This window comes from Sinohyriopsis cumingii, chromosome 9 (assembly GCF_028554795.1).
Source record: "Sinohyriopsis cumingii isolate HCF-2022 chromosome 9, ASM2855479v2, whole genome shotgun sequence".
NCBI classification, from domain to species: Eukaryota; Metazoa; Mollusca; class Bivalvia; order Unionida; family Unionidae; genus Sinohyriopsis; species Sinohyriopsis cumingii.
Genome location: NC_142969.1, coordinates 90,726,367 through 90,749,370, shown reverse-complemented (window position 1 = coordinate 90,749,370; position 23,004 = coordinate 90,726,367). Strand labels below are relative to the sequence as shown.

General features: G+C 36.5%; 1 protein-coding gene across 3 annotated transcripts in view; it reads left to right on the top strand.

The window, feature by feature from the left end:
• The window catches only part of LOC149792226 (uncharacterized), a 79,707-nt gene that overhangs the window by 43,992 nt on the left and 12,711 nt on the right, over window positions 1–23,004 (top strand). Inside the window, exon 1 of one of the 3 annotated variants that reach the window (XM_089970760.1) lies at window positions 9,402–10,380. The exons of 1 other annotated variant lie outside the window; for it this stretch is intronic. In XM_089970760.1, the coding sequence (XP_089826886.1) occupies window positions 10,224–10,380 (157 nt within the window). In that variant the 5' untranslated portion in view covers window positions 9,402–10,223. Of the gene's footprint in view, window positions 1–9,401; window positions 10,381–23,004 lie in introns of those variants that run through there. One more of the 3 variants, XM_089970762.1, reaches the window with a different exon arrangement.

The window sequence follows — 23,004 nt, the reverse complement described above, 5'->3', positions numbered from 1 at the left end:
ATATATATATATATATATATATATATATATATATATATATATATATATATATATCACAGAATCAGATCAAACTGAATTTGGATACGCATTATGAAGATGTAAGTTCTTGTGGTAACTTCGCAGTCAGCTGTCCCTAGAATGTTCTCGAAATGCAATAACACGTGATGTTAATCGAGGTCTTTTTGTAACAAAAGATCTAGCATGGAGTTGCCAATCTCTGTGTTACGTATGTCTCTGGTTATTGGACGGCACAGTTGTTTTGTTACCATCGTGATATAAATGAGCACTGCATTCTTAACATCTTGATATAAATGATCCCCGTATTGTTAGCATCTTGATATAAATAAACCCTGTATTGTTAACAATCTTGATATAAATGAACCCTTTAATTAACGGTAGTATGATATCAAAATATAATAGAGTTGTCTTGTTTAATCAGCCCGGTTCGTAAGTCGTGTATAAACTAAGGCATTAGTACAAGCCAGGTTTGATGTCTGAACATAGCCGCAGACTATAGTTAATCTCTTACGCAAGGTCACTTTGACCAGAGAGAAGATCCGGCATAGTGAATCGGCACAGGCGTTAGATCGAGTGACTTCCCATCTAGGTGTTACAGCTTTGTGCTAGATCAGAGGAACTGGGAGGGAACGGGGCGTGTTCTAAATCCGTCCCCCACGTGGACAGACAGAGAGAAGGACACTGTCCGCTAAGTTTGATTGGATCGAATCAAAGCGATATACTATCGGAATTGAGATGGAGAGTGTGATAACAATTTCGATCCGAATTGTAACTTCTGACTAGCAAGCGAAAAATATGGATGAGCAATATAGGGTTACTCCGAGAGAACCACTCGTAATTTGGCGGTAAAACTTAGAGATGAGATTCTAAGGAAAGCTAAAGCTTCGCAAAGGTCAGTATGTTATTTGCTCGATGTTTGCAGAATATTACGGCATTATAATTGTAATTACGTGTAGTATGTATACTTAATTACTATGAATGTTTAGAACGTAGTATTATCTGTGCACTGTTCATTTACAGGCGTATTTGAGTATTATGTATATAATTATGTAGATCGTTAGCTTGTGGTCAGATTTAATTCTGTAATTCGCTATTAGGTTACTTAGTAGTAAACTAGTGCATTTATTCATGTGATATTTTAGATTTTCCATATGCTTGAATTGTTAATTTGGAAAATGGTTGAAGTGTGTAAGATTAGTTAACAGGGATGTTTGAATATATCAGAGCATGGATATTTGAATATTTGCGTACTTTGTAAGAGTTATAATGTAAAGAAATGCGTCAATTTGTTGTGATATTATTTAGTATAATGGGATTAGGAATTGTACCGATGTGACACACTTTATTGGTGTATGTATGAGAAGTAATTGTTACCGTGCTTTAATGACGACGTTGTTGTACTATACAAGAACGTATGAGTGTTTCGATGTGAATGAATGCGTGCCTGAAGAAATTTAATAGCCGTTATCTGATGATATGCTGGGTGTAGTGTGAGATGAGAGGGCGTAGGAAAATATTTTACCGTTCTTGTGTTTTCACAGGAAGCTTTTGATGGGACGGAATTTCCGGTTCAGATAAGTCCCGAGTCGCTAAGAGGGGAAACTGAAGTGCGACTAGCAGAACAGCCGGAGTGGACATGTTTAGACGGCATAGAGTCGAGGAATAGGAGGAAAAGGAGTCGAGGAGGAGAAAGTGGAGAAGGAGAAGTAGAGAGAAGTGTAGAGAAGTCGAGGAGGAGAAGGAATTTGGAGAAAGTCGGGAAGAAGAGGAGAAGGACTTGGAGGACTAGGAGAGAAGAATACACAGATGAGTAGGATACAAGGACAGGTGGAAAGCTATATCACATCTCAAATCAAATGATGCAACAGGCTATAACAGGGTCGAGCGGAAGGAGATTACTTGGGAAATTTTAATCATTTGATTAATGAATTGTCATTAAATTATTATTAGTTGAATTTCACTTTAGTATATTCAATCATTAAACGTCGGCATTGCTGACCGGGAGCTCGGAGCTTTACGTCTGTCTTTCACTAATTTAACTTCCAACCAAAATTGAGCCTGGGTTGGGCTTCTAAAATAATTTAAATAAATGTTGGAAGCTTCCCACCCCACACCTACCACAGTAACGGCATAACAAACCCCCACCCCACAAGAAGTATTTTAAATTTTGTAATAAACAATTATCATCACATCGCCATAAATAATCTTTCCTGAAGAAGAAAGATTGATACTGCACAATATTGAACTGTCTTTTGCACACTGATGCAAGATATAATTCTGGTGATGATTGACAGGAACTTGGAAAGCAGATGTTTTGAAGCAAAATGTTTGACCTCAAACGAAAATATTGAGGCGTTTCAATATAATGCAAGCAGCTAAATGTATGGGCAGCAATTCAAAAGGTACTGTTTTATATCTTTTCATATATTCTTCTTCGAATTTTTTTGTTTCTATTTTCTGTCGACTCCAAATGAACATAATTTTATTGATTGTTCTTTTTTTTGCACAACCGTTCAAATTTGCGTCCAATTATAAATGTGAAAGTAGAGATAAATGAGTTACATCCTACCACAAGAACAAGTCAACTATCAAACCTTTGTAATACTGTACGCAATGCCAGCGCTAAAATTGATTAGCTAATATTTTATTAGATCGAATGAGACATCATTCTCAGTTAAAATATCTTTCGGGATAACTTAATCTCTGATCCATTTAGCTCATATGGGTATCCAAGAGAAAGTAATTATTATTATTATTTATTGTCTTAGTGCTGACCGTAGTCTCAGCATCGAAATATATTACGTCAAAAATCTTCTTTCATAATCATCAATTTTGACTTATTAAATGCTTTGGGTGTAAACGAATTTGACAGAATATATCAATTCAGAACGAAAGGCAGAAAAATTGTTATAAAGACGAACGGTTGCACTTAAATATATGGTATTTTATAGGACCTTTTCGCTTGTTCATTTCATATTTGATCGCTAATTTTATAAACCATCTCATCCCTCATGCATGCTTAATTTAATGTATAAATGAAATCTTCACTAATACCTTCTTATTTGACTTCATCATTCATCGTATCACTAATACCTGAATGATTCAGTGTATACTAAATCTCATAGTACTTTCATCGTCATTATCTGCTTGCGTGAATGTTTACTTATTCTCTTCATCGATACCTGACCGCTCCGGTGGCCTAGTGGTTTGAGCGCTCGCCTCGGATGCGGGAGGTCGTGGGATCGATCCCTGGCTGAGTCATAGCAAAGAGTTACAAAAATGGTACTTACATCTGCCTCGCTTGGCACTCAGCATTAAGAGGTTCGTGTTAGGACTGGTCGGCCTGGTGTCAGGATAATGTGGGACATCATGATACATGTCTGCGGCATGATGCCCCAGTGATAGACATTACTATGAACTGCCACTGCATCGTAGCGATTAGACCGAAAAATTGTTAAAGCTACGTTAAAAAAATCAAAATCGCATTACATCATCGATACCTGCTCGAGCTAACGTCTAGTTATTCTCTTCAGCGATACCTGCTTGCGCGAATATCTAGTTATTCTCTTCATCGATACCTGCTTACGCGAATGTTTAGTTATTCTCTTCATCGATACCTGCTTACGCAAATGTTTAGTTATTCTGTTCACTAATACCTGCTGGCATGAATGTTTAGTTATTATCACCACTAGAACCCGTTTGTTCAACTAAATGTTCATTTAGTCTCTTCACTTAGCTGGAATGTAAAATTAATCTGAGATGTACAAATAGTCTTGTCCTCATATACTCAGCATTAAGAGGTTAGTGTTAGGACTGGTCGTCCTGGTGCAAGGATAATGTGGGACATCGTGCTACATGTCTGTTGCATGATGCACCAGTGCAAGACTTCATAATAAACTGCCACTGCAGACATCGTAGTGATATTACTGAATAATTGTTAAAACTGCGTTAAAAGTCTAGATCACAGACACACACACACGCACACACACACACACAAACACACACACTATCATTAACCGAAGGGAGAAGAAAGAAAGCTTTTAACGGGTTTTCGGTTCTTCTATTGATTTTCTTAGCTAATAAAAAAAGACCTTGGTAAACACACGTTGATCATACTTAGGCAATTGTCAACTATAATGAGAGTCCGTATGCTTTGCCCGAACGCGATCATAGTTGAAAATGTTGAATTTTTCTATTCTTTGGATAAGGCCTTTGGTGTTTTGATTTCCACATTCCTTTTCTATCAAGAACGTAAAAATCTTTGAGATTGGTAATCCTACTCTCAAACGATTTCGAGAAGTTTCAGACTTCAACCTTTACTTGTATATAAAGGTCCTTCTTTCAGGTGTTTCGTATTTAAGTTCTCGAGGAAAGTTTTACATGTCGTACAGTACTGTGCCGACATACATCTAAGCGCATATTTTTTGTCTCGCAGAAATAGCCGGGTCGGTCCGAATGCGTTCTCCTGAAACATAGCTAACGATTAGCGCTGTGAAATATGAGAAATAAAAATTGTATTGTTTCTAATGATAATTGATATATCTGAGTGCAGTGAAGAGAAATGAAAAATCTTATCTGCAACGGGGATGTTAATTCCAAATCATTAATCACAAAAATCTCCCGCTCTCTATAAAATATGTATTATTTGTTATTATCACATAAAGTGTACACTTTACAAATAGTGTGTGCAGTTTAATATTTTTGATAGTACAACACGTTCACATATCACTTTATATGATTATGATTGGTCCAAATAATAAGATCATGAAATTATTCCGCTGTATTCTCTATACTGATTTTGTTGTGATCGTGGGAAAATTTTCTTTACCCCGTTTTCTGGAATTTGTTGATTTTGCTGTCAACATTTTGGCGGCCATTTTTCGAATCGACTGTCCAAAGAGAATTGGGACAAAAGGTCAGGTCTTTCTGAATATGGCGAATTTACCCCACAGTGGCTCGTTAAGCACTGCATTGATAATCATGAGCTGAAAAAATGGCGTTAAACCCCAAACAAGAATAACAACAACAGCAGCAACAAAGAAAACTATAAGTATTGGTCAATTGATGGTGTGTGTGAGGGGAGGGGTGTGCGGTAATCCTGTAACAAGGAATCCACCATATGTACAAGAATAGTTTAAATGTTAACTTCTAGAAGCAAATGAACTCACCTCTGTTCATGGAAGAATGCAGACGCAGAGCGGTCTCCAAACCGACAGAACGTTAGGCCTATCAAACCAAAGTATATTAAAACAGGTAAAATAGCTTAACCGATCTAATGTTTCTTACGTGATTTAATTCCGACAGTCTCCTGTTTCATATCAGCTAATACAAATATCCGGTCACAAATACATTACAGTAAATATGGAATTTCTTCATGCAGTAACTATTTTCACATGAATATCCAAAACTTCCAGTACTGAAAGTACCAACATTGTTACATTCATCGTCTAACCCAGGGGTGGGCAAACTACGGCCCGCCAAGGGCTTTCATGCGGCCTAGGAACAAGTCATCATTTGCACTGACTCTGTTTATGTTACTCTGTTTATCAAATAAATGTGCTTCTTTTGAAGTTTAAGTTTAAGTTTTCAAATATTAACAACATATTAACAACTGAAAATTAATTATGATGTTATTTAGAAAAACCTTTTGTTTTTGCTATTTCAAATATTAATTATTTTACTTAATAAAATATGCGGCCCGCGACATGGTGTAAATTTGTGTATGCCGCACTTGCACTGGAATGTTTGCCCACCTCTGGTCTAACCTCAATGAATCAAAAAATGTGACATCACACAGAACTTCCACTAGCATTCTGTGTCGAAAAACGATGTTCTCTAAGACAGTTGTTCCATTTTTAGTGAAGGACCTTTGCTCTTTAATTCTTGTTTGTAATTTTAAAAAATCTGCTTAAAAATTTTGTTGGTCATAAAACTACACAAATAAATTGGAACAAGAGTTTAGGACTATTTTTACGCGCAACAATGAAAGGAAAAGCGTAGGAGTCAGAATGAACGAAATTATTTCTTCTTTCTATCTATATCCATGATAATAAAAACTATGTGATAAAAATAATCTCAAATGGATAATGATTTAATATTAAATTTATGAAACTTGTTGAATAATGGCCAAGGCTCGCAAAAGCTGGAGATTATTCAACCCGTTTCATAAATTCAATATTAAGTCATTACACTTTTGATATCCCCTATTAATTACTTATTTTGCATAGTTTACATGAAAGCTGAAAGGCGACTTACAAGTAATTTCAGTGGACATCATCAAATGTAAATGAAGCCATTAAAAACTTAAACATTAACCATAAACTGCTTAGTAGTACGAAATTTTCTGACGAAAAATCGAATCAAATTTAAGTACTGTTTGCGGTAGTAAAGACCTAATTGAAGATAATAATTTTCCATGTACAGTGAACAATGCTCAGTCTAATATTCATTTGGTATCTTCGAGTAATGATCTTTGGGTATGCCCAGGGCACTGTTCTTTTGGTATGCACAGGGCACTGTTCTTTTGGTATGCCCAGGGTAGTGTTCATTTGGTATGCTCGGGGTAGTGTTCATTTGGTATGCCCAGGGTACTGTTCGTTTGGTATGCCCAGTGCACTGTTCATTTGGTATGCCCATGGCACTGTTCATCTGGTATGCTCAGGGAATTGTTAATTTGGTATGTTCAGGGTAATGTTTATTTGGTATGCTCAGGGTAATGTTTATTTGGTATGATTACGGAAGTGTTTATTTAGCACGCTCAGTGTAGTGTTCATTTGGTATGCCCAGGGTACTGTTCGTTTGGTATGCCCAGGGCACTGTTCATTTGGTATGCCCATGGCACTGTTCATCTGGTATGCTCAGGGAATTGTTAATTTGGTATGTTCAGGGTAATGTTTATTTGGTATGCTCAGGGTAATGTTTATTTGGTATGATTACGGAAGTGTTTATTTAGCACGCTCAGTGTAATGTTTATTTGGTATGTTCAGGGTAATGCTTATTTTGTTTGCTAAGGGTTGTGTTCATTTGGTACACTCAGGGTAATGTTGATTTGGTATACTCAGAGTAATGTTCATTTGATATGCTCAGGGTAATGTTCATTTGGTGTGCTCAGCTAGTGTTTATTTTGTATGCTCAGTGTAATGTTCATTAGGCATGCTCTGGCTAGTGTTCATTTGATATGTTCAAGGTAATATTAATTTGGTATGTTCAGGCTAATGTTAATTTGGTATGCTCAGAGTAATGTTCATTTGGTACAGAAAGCAAGCGAAACTATATACATGTTCTGTTCCAAATCAGCGGAATGAAAAAGTTCAATTGGGCCTGGAGATGCGCGGTATTGATTCCATACCCTCCATTATGGACACATGGTACTAATCGTATGAAAAAATGGGAACCAGTCTGGAAATGGGTGAACATAAAATAGAGTATATATGGGTTTGGCTGGCCAGGATTGGTTGATAATGTAAGTTATTTTTTAGGAGAAAGAATCTTTTGAGAGCTTATCCTAGTTGTAACTGAAAAAATCAAGACATTGTTTTATTTATTTAATTTCAGCCCTTTAACAGTCTTGTGTTTGGAACACTCGCTAATGAAATTAGCACCTGACTCTGGTGCGGAATTGAAAGCACATGCTTCAAACACATGCAAGTCCAGAAAATGCCGCCGTTCATACCGTTTTCTCTACACAGACGCTGTCATCCAGGTTTCATCTATGCTGATAAATTTAGGTTTGGTCATGAGCACTCAGAAATGTAACGTTTCTGAATTTTTAATATCATGGTGTTTGCATAGGTTTACTATGGGAACTGAATTAGTAGTGTGAATCCTTATACGCTTTGCGAATATTGCTTGGTACACATTACGAATGGAATTCAAACAATACTGCTATTTATAGAAGTTCGGTTTGGTGCAACTAAGATTAATAGCTGCGGACGTCAATGAAAACATCAAAATAGTTGCAGCTAGGATATTGAGAAGAAAGTACGGATTGAACATTAGTATCAGCCGCCAGATCAACATAATTAGAACGGAATAAACATGTTTATGTCAGTGAGGATGGAAAATAAAGATGAGATGCCTCTTGTTACACTCTTCAAAGTTTACTCCAAAAATGTATGTATCAGAGAAAAACAGGAAACCGATTTGTGGTAAATAAAGAGAAGCAAAATCCTTTAATTCATGAGAGAATAATTATTGATCTGGTTCAGAATCTTTGTGTGAGTGGTTCTCTTTCATAACACTTTTTTATACGAGAGTATGTATAACAAATTGATGTTGGAATTATTAATGTCAGCATCTGATGACCGCTCCGGTGGCCTAGTGGTTAGGGCGTCCGCTTCGGATGCGGGAGGTCGTGGGTTCGATCCCCGGTCGAGTCATACCAAAGACTTACAAAAATTGTACTAACAGCTGCCTCGCTTGGCGCTCAGCATTAAGAGGTTAGTGTTAGGACTGGTAGGCCTGGTGTCAGGATAATGTGACTTGGTGGGACATCATGCTACATGTCTGCGGCATGCTGCCCCAGTGCTAGACATCACTATAAACTGCCACACTGCAGACATCACAGCGATATGACTGAATGTTTTTTAAAGCTACGTTACAAATCCAAATCACAGACACAGACACACACACACACACACACAACACGCACGCGCGTACACACACACACACACACACACACACACACAAACACACACACACACACACACACACACACACACACACAGCATCTGATGACTTCCATGACTAGCATCCCTATCATTCTTTAACATTTATTAATCTAAATGGGAGCTTCGAAATGTGGAAACGAGCTCATCTGACTCCATATCTAAGAATCAGCCAATCCCACGTCACCATGAAGAGAGACATTGTTTCTATTGATCGGTTATAGAGGGAAATTTTGTGATTAATTTCGTCATCATGTCCGCGCTTTTCAGGTTTCACAGTCTTTCGGTGTAATTGCATTTGAATGCGTTATTCTTATACAACACAAACAGGACCGACCGGGGGTGGGGTGGGGCAACCGGGAATATATCTCCGGGGCCGGGGGCCGTAAGGGGGCCAGGGCCGAACAACACTTTTTAATTTTATAAAAGAAAATATTTGTTCGAACAAGAACTAGGAGAGGCCCGGATGTTTCTTACTCCAGGGCCCGTGAGTTCTCTCTACGACCCTGAGCACAAACATCAAGTTAGCGAAGAGGTTTCTATTTCTATTTTTTCAACCCTGTTTCCTTTACAATTTGTAACTCTGAAGCCTAAGTTTTTTTTAGCTCGCATAAGTGTAGATAGTGGCATTTCTGAGCATGACGTACAAATAGTTGATTCATCAGCACTTAATTATTGGAAGATATGCAGATGGAACTCGTGCATTGTTTATGGCATCTACGAAGTTCAGGCAGTAGAGAATATGTGTGTACGAAAATAGATCTTCAACTAGTAACGAATAGAGCGAGAAGGCTCGTGGATTACTAGCTGGTACCAATAACAGCTGTATTGGAGTAAGTTATCTGCAATGATTTGTGCTTACGCATTTAGGCCCCATTAGGAATGATACAACTTGTCAGGTGACGTACCAAAAAAACACCAGGCGATATCCTCATGACATGAACTGTTTCCAAACATGCAAACGTGTCACCGGACAAGCGACACTCTGCTGTGGGATGTGATAATCGATCTTGTCTTAGATGGAAGTATAAATACACTGACTGACATATCTGGGTAAATAAATCTATAATTACATTTATTCTCCATAGATATTTGTGATCAACTTAAAGTTGCTATTGATTTTTATTCTCAATGGGACAAAGAACGATGGCTGATGAAGATTATTTCCCAGAGCGGTAGTATTGGAATTTCATAATGGAATATACAAGTGAATCATATTTACAAATTCGATTTACCCAGACGTCAATACATACAGAAGAATAAGGACGATAGTCGCCATTTATTCCTGATTATTTTGGACCGTAGAAAGATGTTGTTCGTAAAGAATGAGTCGGCAATATTAGAACATTTCTGTGTTCGTAGAATAAATGTCATGAACCGTATTTAAAACGAAAAGAAAGCCAACTACTAAACACTCTTTAGATATTATCGACAGTTGTATCCATTTTCTTTCAAACATGACGCGGTTTGCATTCAGATGGTGAAAGACGTGCAGTTTTTACTAAGATTCCAAACTGTTTATTAGATTTGTAAAGAAAAATGTCCAGCCGTCATAACATGCTTGGAGTGCAAATACGATTACGATTTTATACCGAAGAGGAAATGCAAAGGAAACTTTGGCAACAAAACGCCAAAAACAATATTAAGAAAGCTACCTTTCTGGAGGGCATATTACTAAGGAGTGTTGAGCCAGAAAGTAAGTTAAAAACATGGTGCTAGACGTCTCCTACATTCTCTCTTATTCAAAAGCTAAAGGTCATTCCATTTCGTCAAACCTTCTTTAGATGATAAGAATTACTATTCATTTAGCACTTCTAATCTCCATTTTTTATTTTTTTTAATTTTAAATAATAGATGAGAACACATAAAAGATTGACTAAACTACTCAACAAAAACATTTATTATAAATATGGAGTTTAAATTTTTTTACAAATCCTGTGATTGTAGATGTTTGCATTGTTACCCAATACTGGGCTAACTTCTATCATATTTTACCTTGATTATGATCTGTGTCCAAGTTAGTGGCATATGTAAGATTGTTCTTTCTGGATGTATATGGCCATGATAAGGACCAAGTTGAAAAAAAAATTCCATGGTATTCTTGTTCTTCTAAGCCTGATATTCCAAGATAGCTCTGGCTATTAATGCCATTGGTTATTTGTCATAAAAGTATCCTTTTAGAATTATGCCGCAAGCAATGCTCACCACAGCTTTGAGATCCTCGATGTATCTGACAGTCATGCCTTTTAGTCAGGATAGCAGATTTCATGTACATTCTGTTTACAAAGTGGCTGTGTGGGTGAAATGACAAGGTCGTTGATGCTACTTTCTAATTTTTGGCATAATTTATAACCTTATAATAAGTGCCCGGTTGAATTGTTAGAGAAATGATTTGTCGAATATTACCAAAGGTTAACATTTAAAATTGTAAAATCTCTCTCTCTCTCTCTCTCTCTCTCTCTCTCACACACACACACACACGCACACACACACACACACAGGGAACTTGAAACAATATAACACATGGGGAGACATGAGTCCGCACCCCTCGTTAGTTCCAGTCCTGCTAGTTTGTCTTAATTTCGTCTGCTAATTATTTTATTTTATATACAAGTACTAGGAGAGAAGTCCCGTTTACGTTTGGATAGTCTTGGATTTCAACACTGACCGAACTAGATCAAATCTCTGGCCATCTCCACAGAGCATTTGGACCCAGAACACGTTTAATTTTACAATATAGGCTCTACATTTGTTTCTCAATACTGAACTTTCCACTGTGTGACAATCAATACAAATCATATGTTAATCTCAAATACCTTCAAAGATGACTTCGCGGTGAAGTTCTTGCCATAGGTTCACAGTCATTTCTTTGAGAGGCTGGACTGTAAACAAACCAGCCTGCAATGGAACACATATTTCACTTCCGGATCATCACCAAGACCTTATTACTCACTGTACACTGTCACTGAAACACACTCAGCCAAACACACCGTAAACTCATGTTCTAAAGAATACCTTTAAATCCACACAAAAAATGCCTAAATCTAACTCTTGTATCACCACCAAAAGAAGACAGGAAAAATGGTCTAAAAATAGACTGGAACTACATTCGTGGTACTGAATCGGAACTAATAATTGTGATCTGATTCCATTTTTAGGATAGTCTTTAATTTCACAATTGATCAAAAGGTAAGATCCAAACAACCTCTAATCTAAAGCTCGTTCGGTCAATGGTGAAATCCAAGACAGCTCCGCCACCCTCTCCTCCAATTCCCAATACTCTGCTGTTTGATGAAATGCACACAGTCCCTCCCTCGAGGAAAGCTGAACATGTTCCCAGCGTCTAAACGGCATAGACTGAACTAACGTAATGCAGAATACAAGTGGCTCTGTTTTCAAGTGTATTCTTTGCCAAAGCTTCGTGCTGATATAATTTAATATTTCTCGACATCATACGATTCATTAACAATTATTCGTTGGTGAAAAATGCAAAGTACATCTACAGAAAATAATAAATTTGAAGTCAAGCACAGAATGACCTGCAATTTTCTCATAGTCTGTTTAATAGCTACATGAAGTTGTTGGCGCTACATAGTCACTTTTGTGATGATGTGCCTTAAACACTACTGCATACATGCATATGACGCTGTCCTACTTGATGTCATGAATTGACACGGTCAAGAATGTATTTCTAACTTTGCAAATTTAACACTATAATCTGTCAGTATGTATCGGAGATCTGCATTTATTTGCCCACAATTGATTGGCTGCATTTATTAGTCTGCAATTGATTGGATGCTATGCACATTGTAAAAAAAAAGTTTCACTGCACCAATCGCATGCCTGGGTACAACTTCGTATGGACATTCAGTCAATCGAACACCGCTATCTGACTTATTCGAGTATATGATAGACTTAGTTTTTATCCGTTTAGACCTTTGTCTTTGGTAGTTAAGAAACTCTTTCTATCTTGCTATTTTTGTTTTAAAACTAAATATTTATAACCAATAACATGTTGAAATTTATTCCCAAGATTCATTCTGAGTAGTTCTATGATAACTAAAATAGACACTTGTAAGGCAAAATGAAGGATAAGACCTGAGTAAGCCACATGTTTTCCCCCAGCGGACCTGGGCGTCAAGCCTGTTGCAGCGCGTATGTCGAAATCATCAATACGCTTTGTTTTAAGTTACACGCTTGTGAAGTCCACTGCACCAATGCTTTGGTACTTAGATGAAACGAAAAATGTAACCTGCTTTTTTTTTCGTGGCTTCCGCTTGATGTGAATGTTGCTTGTGCATGTGGTTTCCATTAATCGTGTGGTTGCCACTGCGTGCAGTCAGAGATAAATAAACAATCCAGTATGCATGAAATCAATCCGTGAAAACAAACGAAAAATTAACATTAAACTGAAATCAGAAACATATGAATAGAGTGTATTGCCTTGCAAATAGTAATTTCCATTGATACTGAATCGGAAGTGTACAAAGCATAAGTGTCATGTACATGAACTGGCGGTGGAAAAAAAAACATACATATCGCTATCAGTATACAGGGAATGCTCTAACACAAAGGCACCATTGGCAAACTTAGCGGCCGTGGTCTTATGTTATAGACGAGAACATATTCAACACCACGGTCTCACGTTACAGGCTTAGTCGAATGGGCAAGGTTGTCTTTCTATTTGTTACAGACTTTCAATGCGTATGGCCTACATTTTATCGGACTAAAACGGATTGCAGAAGAATGCAAATATTTTATAGATTAAAAATACAAATGTATAATAACCAGTGATTTTATGGACAGCATGCTTGTCAGATTTTAATACAGGTATTCGTGTTAATTCATTGATCAGTTGATAGTTTTTATACTGAACCAATATGAAACCCATCCCTCTCTTTTTACATTTATTTTCGACGGTAATTAGCTATTTGGAATAGATTCCTATGACAGGAATGCTAAGATATTCAGTATTGGTCGCATGCGTGTTGAACATTCAATGATTGTTGTTGTTGCAGGGTTTGGTGCCATATTTCAGCACAAGATAGGCTATATATGGGCCCCAGTATTATTGGTGGAGGAAGAACCCGGGGAAAACTCCGGAAAGAACCACCGACCCATTTATATTGGTTATAAGCTTTTCTTACATACCCATATTGGCCGAATCCGAAACTCGAACCCACGCAGACAGAAGAGATTGAGGTCATCCGTAACGGTGAGTACTTTAGACCACTCGGCTACTCGGGGCCCCAAAATTCACTGGTAATGTCACGAATAGGCATGTTTCTAATCACCCCTCGACCATCTAGATTTTGGGATATTTAACGCTGTAACAGACAGACATAAATATGTAAACTAAATCGGCTGTTCATTTGAAGCCCAGGTGTAGTCTAGAGGTGACAGACCATTTTCAAACCCAAAGTAATTGTAAACCAAATTGCAGATTAGTTTCTGTGTGAGTTTATGAACATAAGGTACGTGCTTTTCACGAACATGCCTATTACCTTCAACATATTGTGTGTACGTGTATGTGCGCGCGCGCGTGTGTGTGCTGTCATAATACGAACGTATGATGTGGGGCCAATTGTGCTAGGGTATCTTTTAATTTTTGTTTTTTTTACATATGTTTAATGCTTATAAAGTTACCTCAGCGTATTGCAAAAGTAATTATATTTACTATGAACTGCAAAAGTAATTATATTTACTTTACTATGAACTGCAAAAGTAATTATATTTACTTTACTATGAACTGCAAAAGTAATTATATTTACTATGAACTGCGAAAGTAAGTATATTTACTATGAACTGCAAAAGTAATTAAATTTACTATGAACTGCAAAAGTAATTAAATTTACTATGAACTGCAAAAGTAATTATATTTACTTTACTATGAACTGCAAAAGTAAATAAATTTACTATGAACTGCAGAAGTAATTATATTTACTATAAACTGTAAAAGTAATTAACTTTACTATGAACAGCAAAGTAATTATATTTACTATGAACTGCGAAATTAATTAAATTTACTATGAACTGCAAAAGTAATTATATTTAATATGAACTGCAAAAGTAATTAAATTTACTATGAACTGCAAAAGTAATTAAATTTACTATGAACTGCAAAAGTAATCATATTTACTTTACTATGAACTGCAAAAGTAATTAAATTTACTATGAATTGCAGAAGTAATCATATTTACTATGAACTGCAAAAGTAATTAAATTTACTATGAACTGCAAAGTAATTATATTTACTATGAACTGCGAAATTAATTAAATTTACTATGAACTGCAAAAGTAATTATATTTAATATGAACTGAAAAAGTAATTAAATTTACTTTGAACTGCAAAAGTAATTAAATTTATTATGAACTACAAAAGTAATTACACGTACAGTAAACTTTAAACTCGACGAATTGTATTAATTAAAACATATCGTTGTCTACGACTAGTAACAAACATAATTATGTTTACCATCAAGTAGAAAATGCTCATTCTTTAATAGTTCTAATAATATTGGACAAGGCAATGATATTATTTACCATAAATATATTTAATTATGTACCATATGTATTGAAGGCATTTCAAATTACAGTGAAATTTAAATACTAATTATAGCAGAGCAATATATGCACAGCTCTGTCGATTTTCTCAGATTATTTCAATTTCGTGTAATTTGAGTCCCAACTTTGTCGTAAATAATACAAAACAAAGTAAACCACCAAATTTGCTGACAGGAATATTCTGTGTTAAAATGTTATAAATGTTTGAACATATAAAATTAGGAAAGAATTTAATTTGAATGATTTCGTGAAAGAATGCGAACACATTTAAGAAATAGTAAAACCATTGTAATAATACATGTTTTCATCAACCGTATTAAATATTATTTCAATACTGTTCAGTATTGTGCTGTATTAAAAAGATTCTGTGAATTGGCAATTATTTTCAATCGGTGTATTGATAAGGTCTGTAACAACAAGTTTTTAAAAGGATCTAAATTGGACCCAATTATCAATGTTATATTTAAAGAGACAGGCCTCTGTTTCCAAAACAGACAATGCTGAAGATGCAAATGATGTATGGTTAGACAGTTTTATTTCCAAAACACGTTTGACAGAATTCCAATATGTCTTAAGCAGACGGAAAAAAGCATGTCATGCAAACAATAATAGGACCACTATTTGCACAAATTTAGCATTCACTAACAGCTGGTGCCTTTTCTTCTGCATCCTTTCATTCGCTCCATTATTCTCAATAAAATTTGTTTCTGATCGATAACAAAATATTTCAAATAAATACACAGAGCAAATAGTAACCCAGACTTTGTGAGAAATCACTTAAACGGTTATCGAATACTCGTGTTTAGGAGATATTTTCATACGTAATTGTCAATAAATTTGCAAACATTTGTAATGACGCTTCAAAGTATCTTTATTCTGGCTTTACATCAGCATTTAGCTCCTTGACGTAAAATTCATAACTGAATAAATTATTTTTATCTTGGTTGTCCTCTTTTACTACTTGGAGTATGTGTGGGTCTCTTCTAATAAGTTTTGAATCGAGACAAGATGTCACTGTTTGTTTTAATGTAATGATATATGCATACACATGTATAATGTAGTCAGCATACGACTGAAACTTTATTTGGTCTTCTCATGCAACTTTATACTCTTAACTATGTCTGCTGACTTTGGCATATAGTCCATTATCGTCAAGCTACACATGTTGCATATCGTTCGTGTTTTTTTCTTCTTCTGGTGAACTGAGCGTGTTATGCGTTCCGTAAGGAATGCTATGCTATCAAACCGGAAAAAGCAACAAATAGAAAGTCGTCAATTAGAGCACATGTTGCTTTTGCTACATAGTCGTTCGAAGTGACATAATCACCGAGTAGCAATTATTATAGGGTGAAGATGAGGCTGTAGCCACTTTCACTCAGAGGCTCGGGGAGGGTTGGTGAAGATCCGTCATGTGTTTCGAAATTCTGATGAGATCATAACAGATAGAGACAATAGCAGGGGCACAAATTTCGATGGTGTCGACAGGATGAGAAATTACTGCCATATTACAGATAAGAAAAGTGACAAGGTCAAAAAGCATGTAGATTAAAGTTGTGCATCTATCAAGAAAGAAAAGATGGCGATTATGGTTCGTAGCTTGTACGGCTACGATGGTCACCTAATGATTGACAATCAGAACAGTGTTATCAAATACATCGTTGCAAACAACGTGGAAATGGACATGATGTTCTCACTTGGGCAGCTCCAATTTGTTGACATCCTCCAGTTTATGCACAGCAACATGGATAAATTGTATTTCGCACAAAGGTGAAGTACGCAGCGAACGCGGAATCGCAAGGCCTCCTAGTTTGAATTGCAAATGAGTACCGTTTTTCAAAGAAGCTGGCATTTGTGTAAGCACTAACGACCATCAACCACTAAGTATGGCCCTATGCCACCTTTGACAAACTTGCGGCCGGGTTGGAGACACTGGATGTTGGTCAGTCTTTTATTATGTCCAGGCGAGTGCTGCGATTGTATTAGCACGCAAAGTCATGTCCACAGCACGCTGAATCATTACGGTTTATTGGCGTCTGATGTCGAATATGAGGTCTTGTGCTGGCCGGCAGATTGTGTGGCAGATACTTTTGTCCAGAGATTCTTACTCAAATGAAGCCCAGAATATTTTCAAAGTTCGCAAAAATGACACCGCACTGCTTGCTTGAAGAATGGTTGGGCGTGATGGTTGTTCCACGATGATGTTTATTTTGACCCCACACACACTGTGCAAGAAGCGTGTGATTTGGATTAACGTGCCGCACTTTACTGGTCGCGCGCAGTCGCATTCATTCGCTTACAGAACTAAGAAAACGTGAGTAAAACAAGCAGCCCTTCAATAGCCGTGGGACAATCATGTTTCACGTCCTTGGCTGGTGCCATGGAGCTTATTGACATTACAAATACAAATAAGAAAGGACCGAATATTGCCATTCTCATTTCATTACAACTTAAAGCTGACTATTGGAAAATATGAAAAACCATTGATGAAAGTTGTGATGTCATTTTTGTGTCAAGAATGTGTATCCTTAAATGATTAACAAATTATTTCGTACGATGCATTTACTGAACTAAGATACATTATTCGAATAAATATATTGCAGCGCCGTAGAGGTGGGTGACGAGAACTCATTCACAATGTCTAGAGACCCTTGCTCCTATCAGATTATTAGCGCTGGAACCAGCTTTGTAATTAGCTCGGCGTCTATGTTAGCCGCTGAAGATGCCATCAGTTGCGATTTCCGCAACGTCAACGTACAGCTGATGGATGCGATTCTCAACGATTCTATATTTGGCTTGTTTTGGAGGTGAAAATTAAATTTCACATAGCCTGCATAAGTGCAACAATAGCCTTAGCAAGCCATTGGGAAGCAACCTATACACCACTAAACATATATCTAAACATATTTCCAACGTAAACATTCGAAGACAACAATTACCATCCGACTTTAGTAGAATTTATTCAATTCGCCATACAAAACGAGCAGTCTATAGTATGATCAGGAACAGTGCAAAACTGAAAGAAAACAAAGGAAATACAGTATTTATAACACCAATGAATACTGAAGGCATGCATATTTATATACAAACATGATAATATATAGTGTGTACACCTTTATACTTGACTATAAATTATAATAATCTGTGAGTGATGCTATATATTAAACATGAGTCATTTATACTGATTTACTAAAGCCGAGTCCTACCAAAGTCTTACAAAAATTGTACTAACAGCTGCCTCGCTTGGCGCTCAGCATTAAGAGGTTAGTGTTAGGACTGGTCAGCCTGGTGTCAGGATATTGTGACTGGGTGGGACATCATGCTACATGTCTGCCGCATGACGCCCAAGTGCTAGATATCACTATAAACTGGTTACACTGCAGAAATTGTTAAAGCTACGTTACAAATCCAAATCACACACACACACACACACACACACACACACACACGCTGCAGTTAACCATCAAATGAAACTATAAATGTTACAACAAATGCTATGTTATTGCTGTCTAAAGTACACAACTTCCCATTTGAATAGCGCATTTCTCATTGGACTAGAAAACTTCATATTATAATGGGTTTTTTTACAGACTGCGCCTCCATGCACGCCTTAATAAAGTCAATGATTAAACTGCATAATGCAAACTTTATAGTATGTTAGTTATTATGTCTAAAGAATTTAGTGTAACTACATCAATAAGTACTCAAAGATATTGTTTTCCAGGACTGAAACGAGAGCGGATAAAACAATAAAAGGCTAAAGCTCGGAGATAATGTCCCTGCTTTACAGAAAACGGAGAATGGAACCTCGTGCTTGCCACTAGCGATCACGTCACGTTTACTTTTAAAACAATATATTACACTGTAGACACCAGATGGCATAACACTATAAAAGTTAAAACATCGCATACAAGTTAGAATAACATGAAATATAAACCACTGATAGAAGAATATCTAAGTCACAAAGGGAATGACACGTTTTGGTTCAGATTGGTTCGAGGATGAAAAGATGATCGACATTGATCACTGAGACCACACAGAGCCCTAAGACAAAACGAGGCCAGCTAAGGGTAGTTGTACTTTCTCTATCGCAACAAAACCACAAAGTATTGTCCTCGTGGGGTTGTGGGCTCAATTGCTATTCTAATACGACGAGGTATTTGTGAATAGCCATGTGATCTTCAAAATATATGCTCTGTCGCATCACCATAATCAGCCAGAAAACAATCAATCGCTAAAAACGCGGACAGAAGACACGCTAGTCGAGATTGGTTCGAGGATGAAAAGATGATCGACATTGATCACTGAGACCACACAGAGCCCTAACACAAAACGAGGTCAGCTAAGGGTAGTTGTACTTTCCCTATCGCAACAAAACCACAAAGTATTGTCCTCGTGGGGTTGTGGGCTCAATTGCTATTCTAATACGACGAGGCATTTGTGAATAGCCATGTGATCTTCAAAATATATGATCTGTCGCATCACCATAATCAGCCAGAAAACAATCGATCGCTAAAAACGCGGACAGAAGACACGCTAGTCGAGACTCTGTGCGAACGTGTTGAAGACTTCTGTCATTTCTTGATCTGAAACTTAAATGTTTTCAACATCGCCCTTGCCAGTTCACCACGGCTACAGGTTAGATGTGCGTGCCCCCACATTCCCAATTATCGAGATCAATTAAACTTTCATATAATCCTTCTTAGAGAAGAATTGTCATAAATTCGCAATGCCCAAAGCTTCAAGACACAAAAGGTTTTTTTTACTGACAAAGGTCTTGGGATTGAAAATGACCTGCGTGCAGAGGCTAAACGTTGACGTTGTTTCGATAACAACAAAAAATACAGGCGCGCAGATAACGTGGTGAATAACACCGACACCACACTGGCAGACATATCCTTGGGTATCAGTTTGAGAGGCATTGGTATTCGGTAGACCATTACTGTTGTCCCGATTGCAATGGTAATTGAGATCGCTGTTATAGGCTGTGGTCTTTTCCCATTGGCTGTTCCTCACTATGAAAGCAACATTCAAGATGAAGTCTGCGTCTTGACTGAAACCAAGCTTGATACGATTACGTACCACACATCAATGGTGTTGGTAGATAACGTCATGTCCCTGGAGGTGTTTAAACTCATACTTGACGAGAATGTGAAACACGTGGCGCTCAGTAACAACGTGTGACCCAAGACACAAACCCTACACTTCAGTTGTAGTTGACTATGTGGCATAAACGAATTAATATCCCGCCAAAGCACGAGTAGAGAACATGACCTATCTGCCTGAAAATTCGTCATAAGTTGCGTATTTTTAGTCCAGATGACTATAACAGAAAAAGCAACAAAAATGTCAAAACCCTCAAAGTAACCATTGGATCCTAGGCCTACCACCAGAGCGCCTTAGCCCTTCAATGCGGACTTTTAATAACGGAACCAGTGTATTGCCAAACCAGCTAATTACTTCGCCCATTTTAGCACGTTTGAACGAATGCTTCTCGACTGACAACCTATTACCCTTATTCGAAAATGAACACAATGTCATCTACTAGCCCTTGTTGATCCTGTGGTTGTCCTCATCTGGTTAATGTGCCCAGACCGTCCGGAGACAGACTTTATTCCGTTTACTTACGAGCAGTTGTGTAGGGTGTCGCTTATATATACACACATTTATGTTGGTGTGTAGGGTCAGAGTCCAATGCCAATCGAAAAGTTGGAATTCGCCGACACCGGCATAGGGTGACCGCTAACTTGCCGACCTAGCTAACAAATGACCTTTCATCCTGCATGAAATCGAAATAAATATGATTTATGTTCTCAGAAATTGCGAGTATAGCATTCGTTATATTTTTAATTCAGTGACAGACGAGATCAAACTACAGCGTTGATGAATGAAATTAGACCTGGAACTCGCCACTTGCATTCAGAGTCACATGGCTACACAAATCTCGCAACCTTCATGTCATGAAATCAGAGGTCCGATAGTCACGTGATATATATATATATATATATATATATATATATATATATATATATATATATATATATATATATATATATATATATATATATACACATATATACATATAAATATATATATATATATATATATATATATATATATATATATATATATATATATATATATATATATATATACATATACATATATATACATATACATATATATATATATATATACACACATATATACATACATATACATACATACATATATATATATATATATATATATATATATATATATATATATATATATATATATATATATATATATATATATATATATATATATATATATATATATATATATATATATATATATATATATAATCAGTTGCCTCTTGCTATTGCAAAACTTGTAGAAGGAAATTCCTCTTCCGGTATTGCGATATAGTTCTTGATAGCTGAAATTTTCATACAGCTGTATCATACTTTCTTCGACAGTCTAGTATGTTCTAGGTAGCATGCAGTACAAGAGAAGAAAATTACAGCTCTAGAATTTTCATGGAATAATTCATATGTGGAATTTGTCATTACAAAGAATATGATTTTGTATGCGATAGAAGTTGCAAATAATAATAAATAATTACGAGGAGAAAAGGCAAATAAATGAGATGAGTGATGTTACTGAAATTATGCAAAAAGGGCAAAACCTATAATCCATCGACCTACATATAGGTTTGTATTACAGATGGCTCAATCGCACGCGCTTGTATCATTTTGTTAATACTTTGACAATTTTTATTTACCGACATTAGTTTGGCAGATGGAGGTCTTTACGTCCAATTTAAGTCATTTAAATCTTACTCAATCTGTCCCTTTTATAGCGTGTTCACCTAGGTATCGTCTGTACTCGCGTATAAGTCAAATCCAACTACTAACTGCATCAACCTTTATCTAACATAGAATAATGGGCATTCAGATATGGGTCTACGCAGCTGCTAGGAGTAATCAGTAGAACGTTAAACATAGACCCTGATTTGCTGATCAGAGTAAACCTTTATAGGTTGAAAACATCCAATAAAAAATTAACCATCGTCATATACTTATACGTCAAAATAAATTATTTGCTGCCTAGAGTCGTCACAAGCATCAGTTAAAAGAGTCTGGTAAATATATTCGCTTTACAACTGTAATCATAGAAATTATATCTGATCTTTGTTTTTGTATGCATACTCTTGTACACCGTTTCATTTCAATTCTGACGACAATGGAAATATACGATGGCCGATAATTCACGCCAAAATGGCATCCTAATACGATGAAACAAGTTTATGTGATACACGTCGAGAGGTTATGGTTATTTAGTGACACCATTAGAACAGTGAATACATTATCACCATGCTGAAGTACAAACTGACATGAAAAATCATGGGACTCATTTATGAGTTGCGTATTAAAAATCATATTTTAATCAAAGTCGAGAACATTTTTGTTTTACTGAATTGTTGATTTCTTTGCAAAACTAAAGTATCTAAAAAGGTTTAAATGTTTAACAGAATCAGCATGTTTCTAAGCCTGTATCAAAATGCGCTAAGTACGAGAAACTGCGTGCTTCTGGCTTTTCAAAAGAACGCAAGTTATTTTCAATTATTAAAGACAGAAAGCAAATTTGTCGGGAAATAACAGATGTCTCCTACGCTTTAAATACGCCGGCTGATTCGTCTCCAGCATGCAATCAAATCAATCGAGAATTATCCTCTAACACCATTTTTGAACCAGTATCTGACCATGTTGTC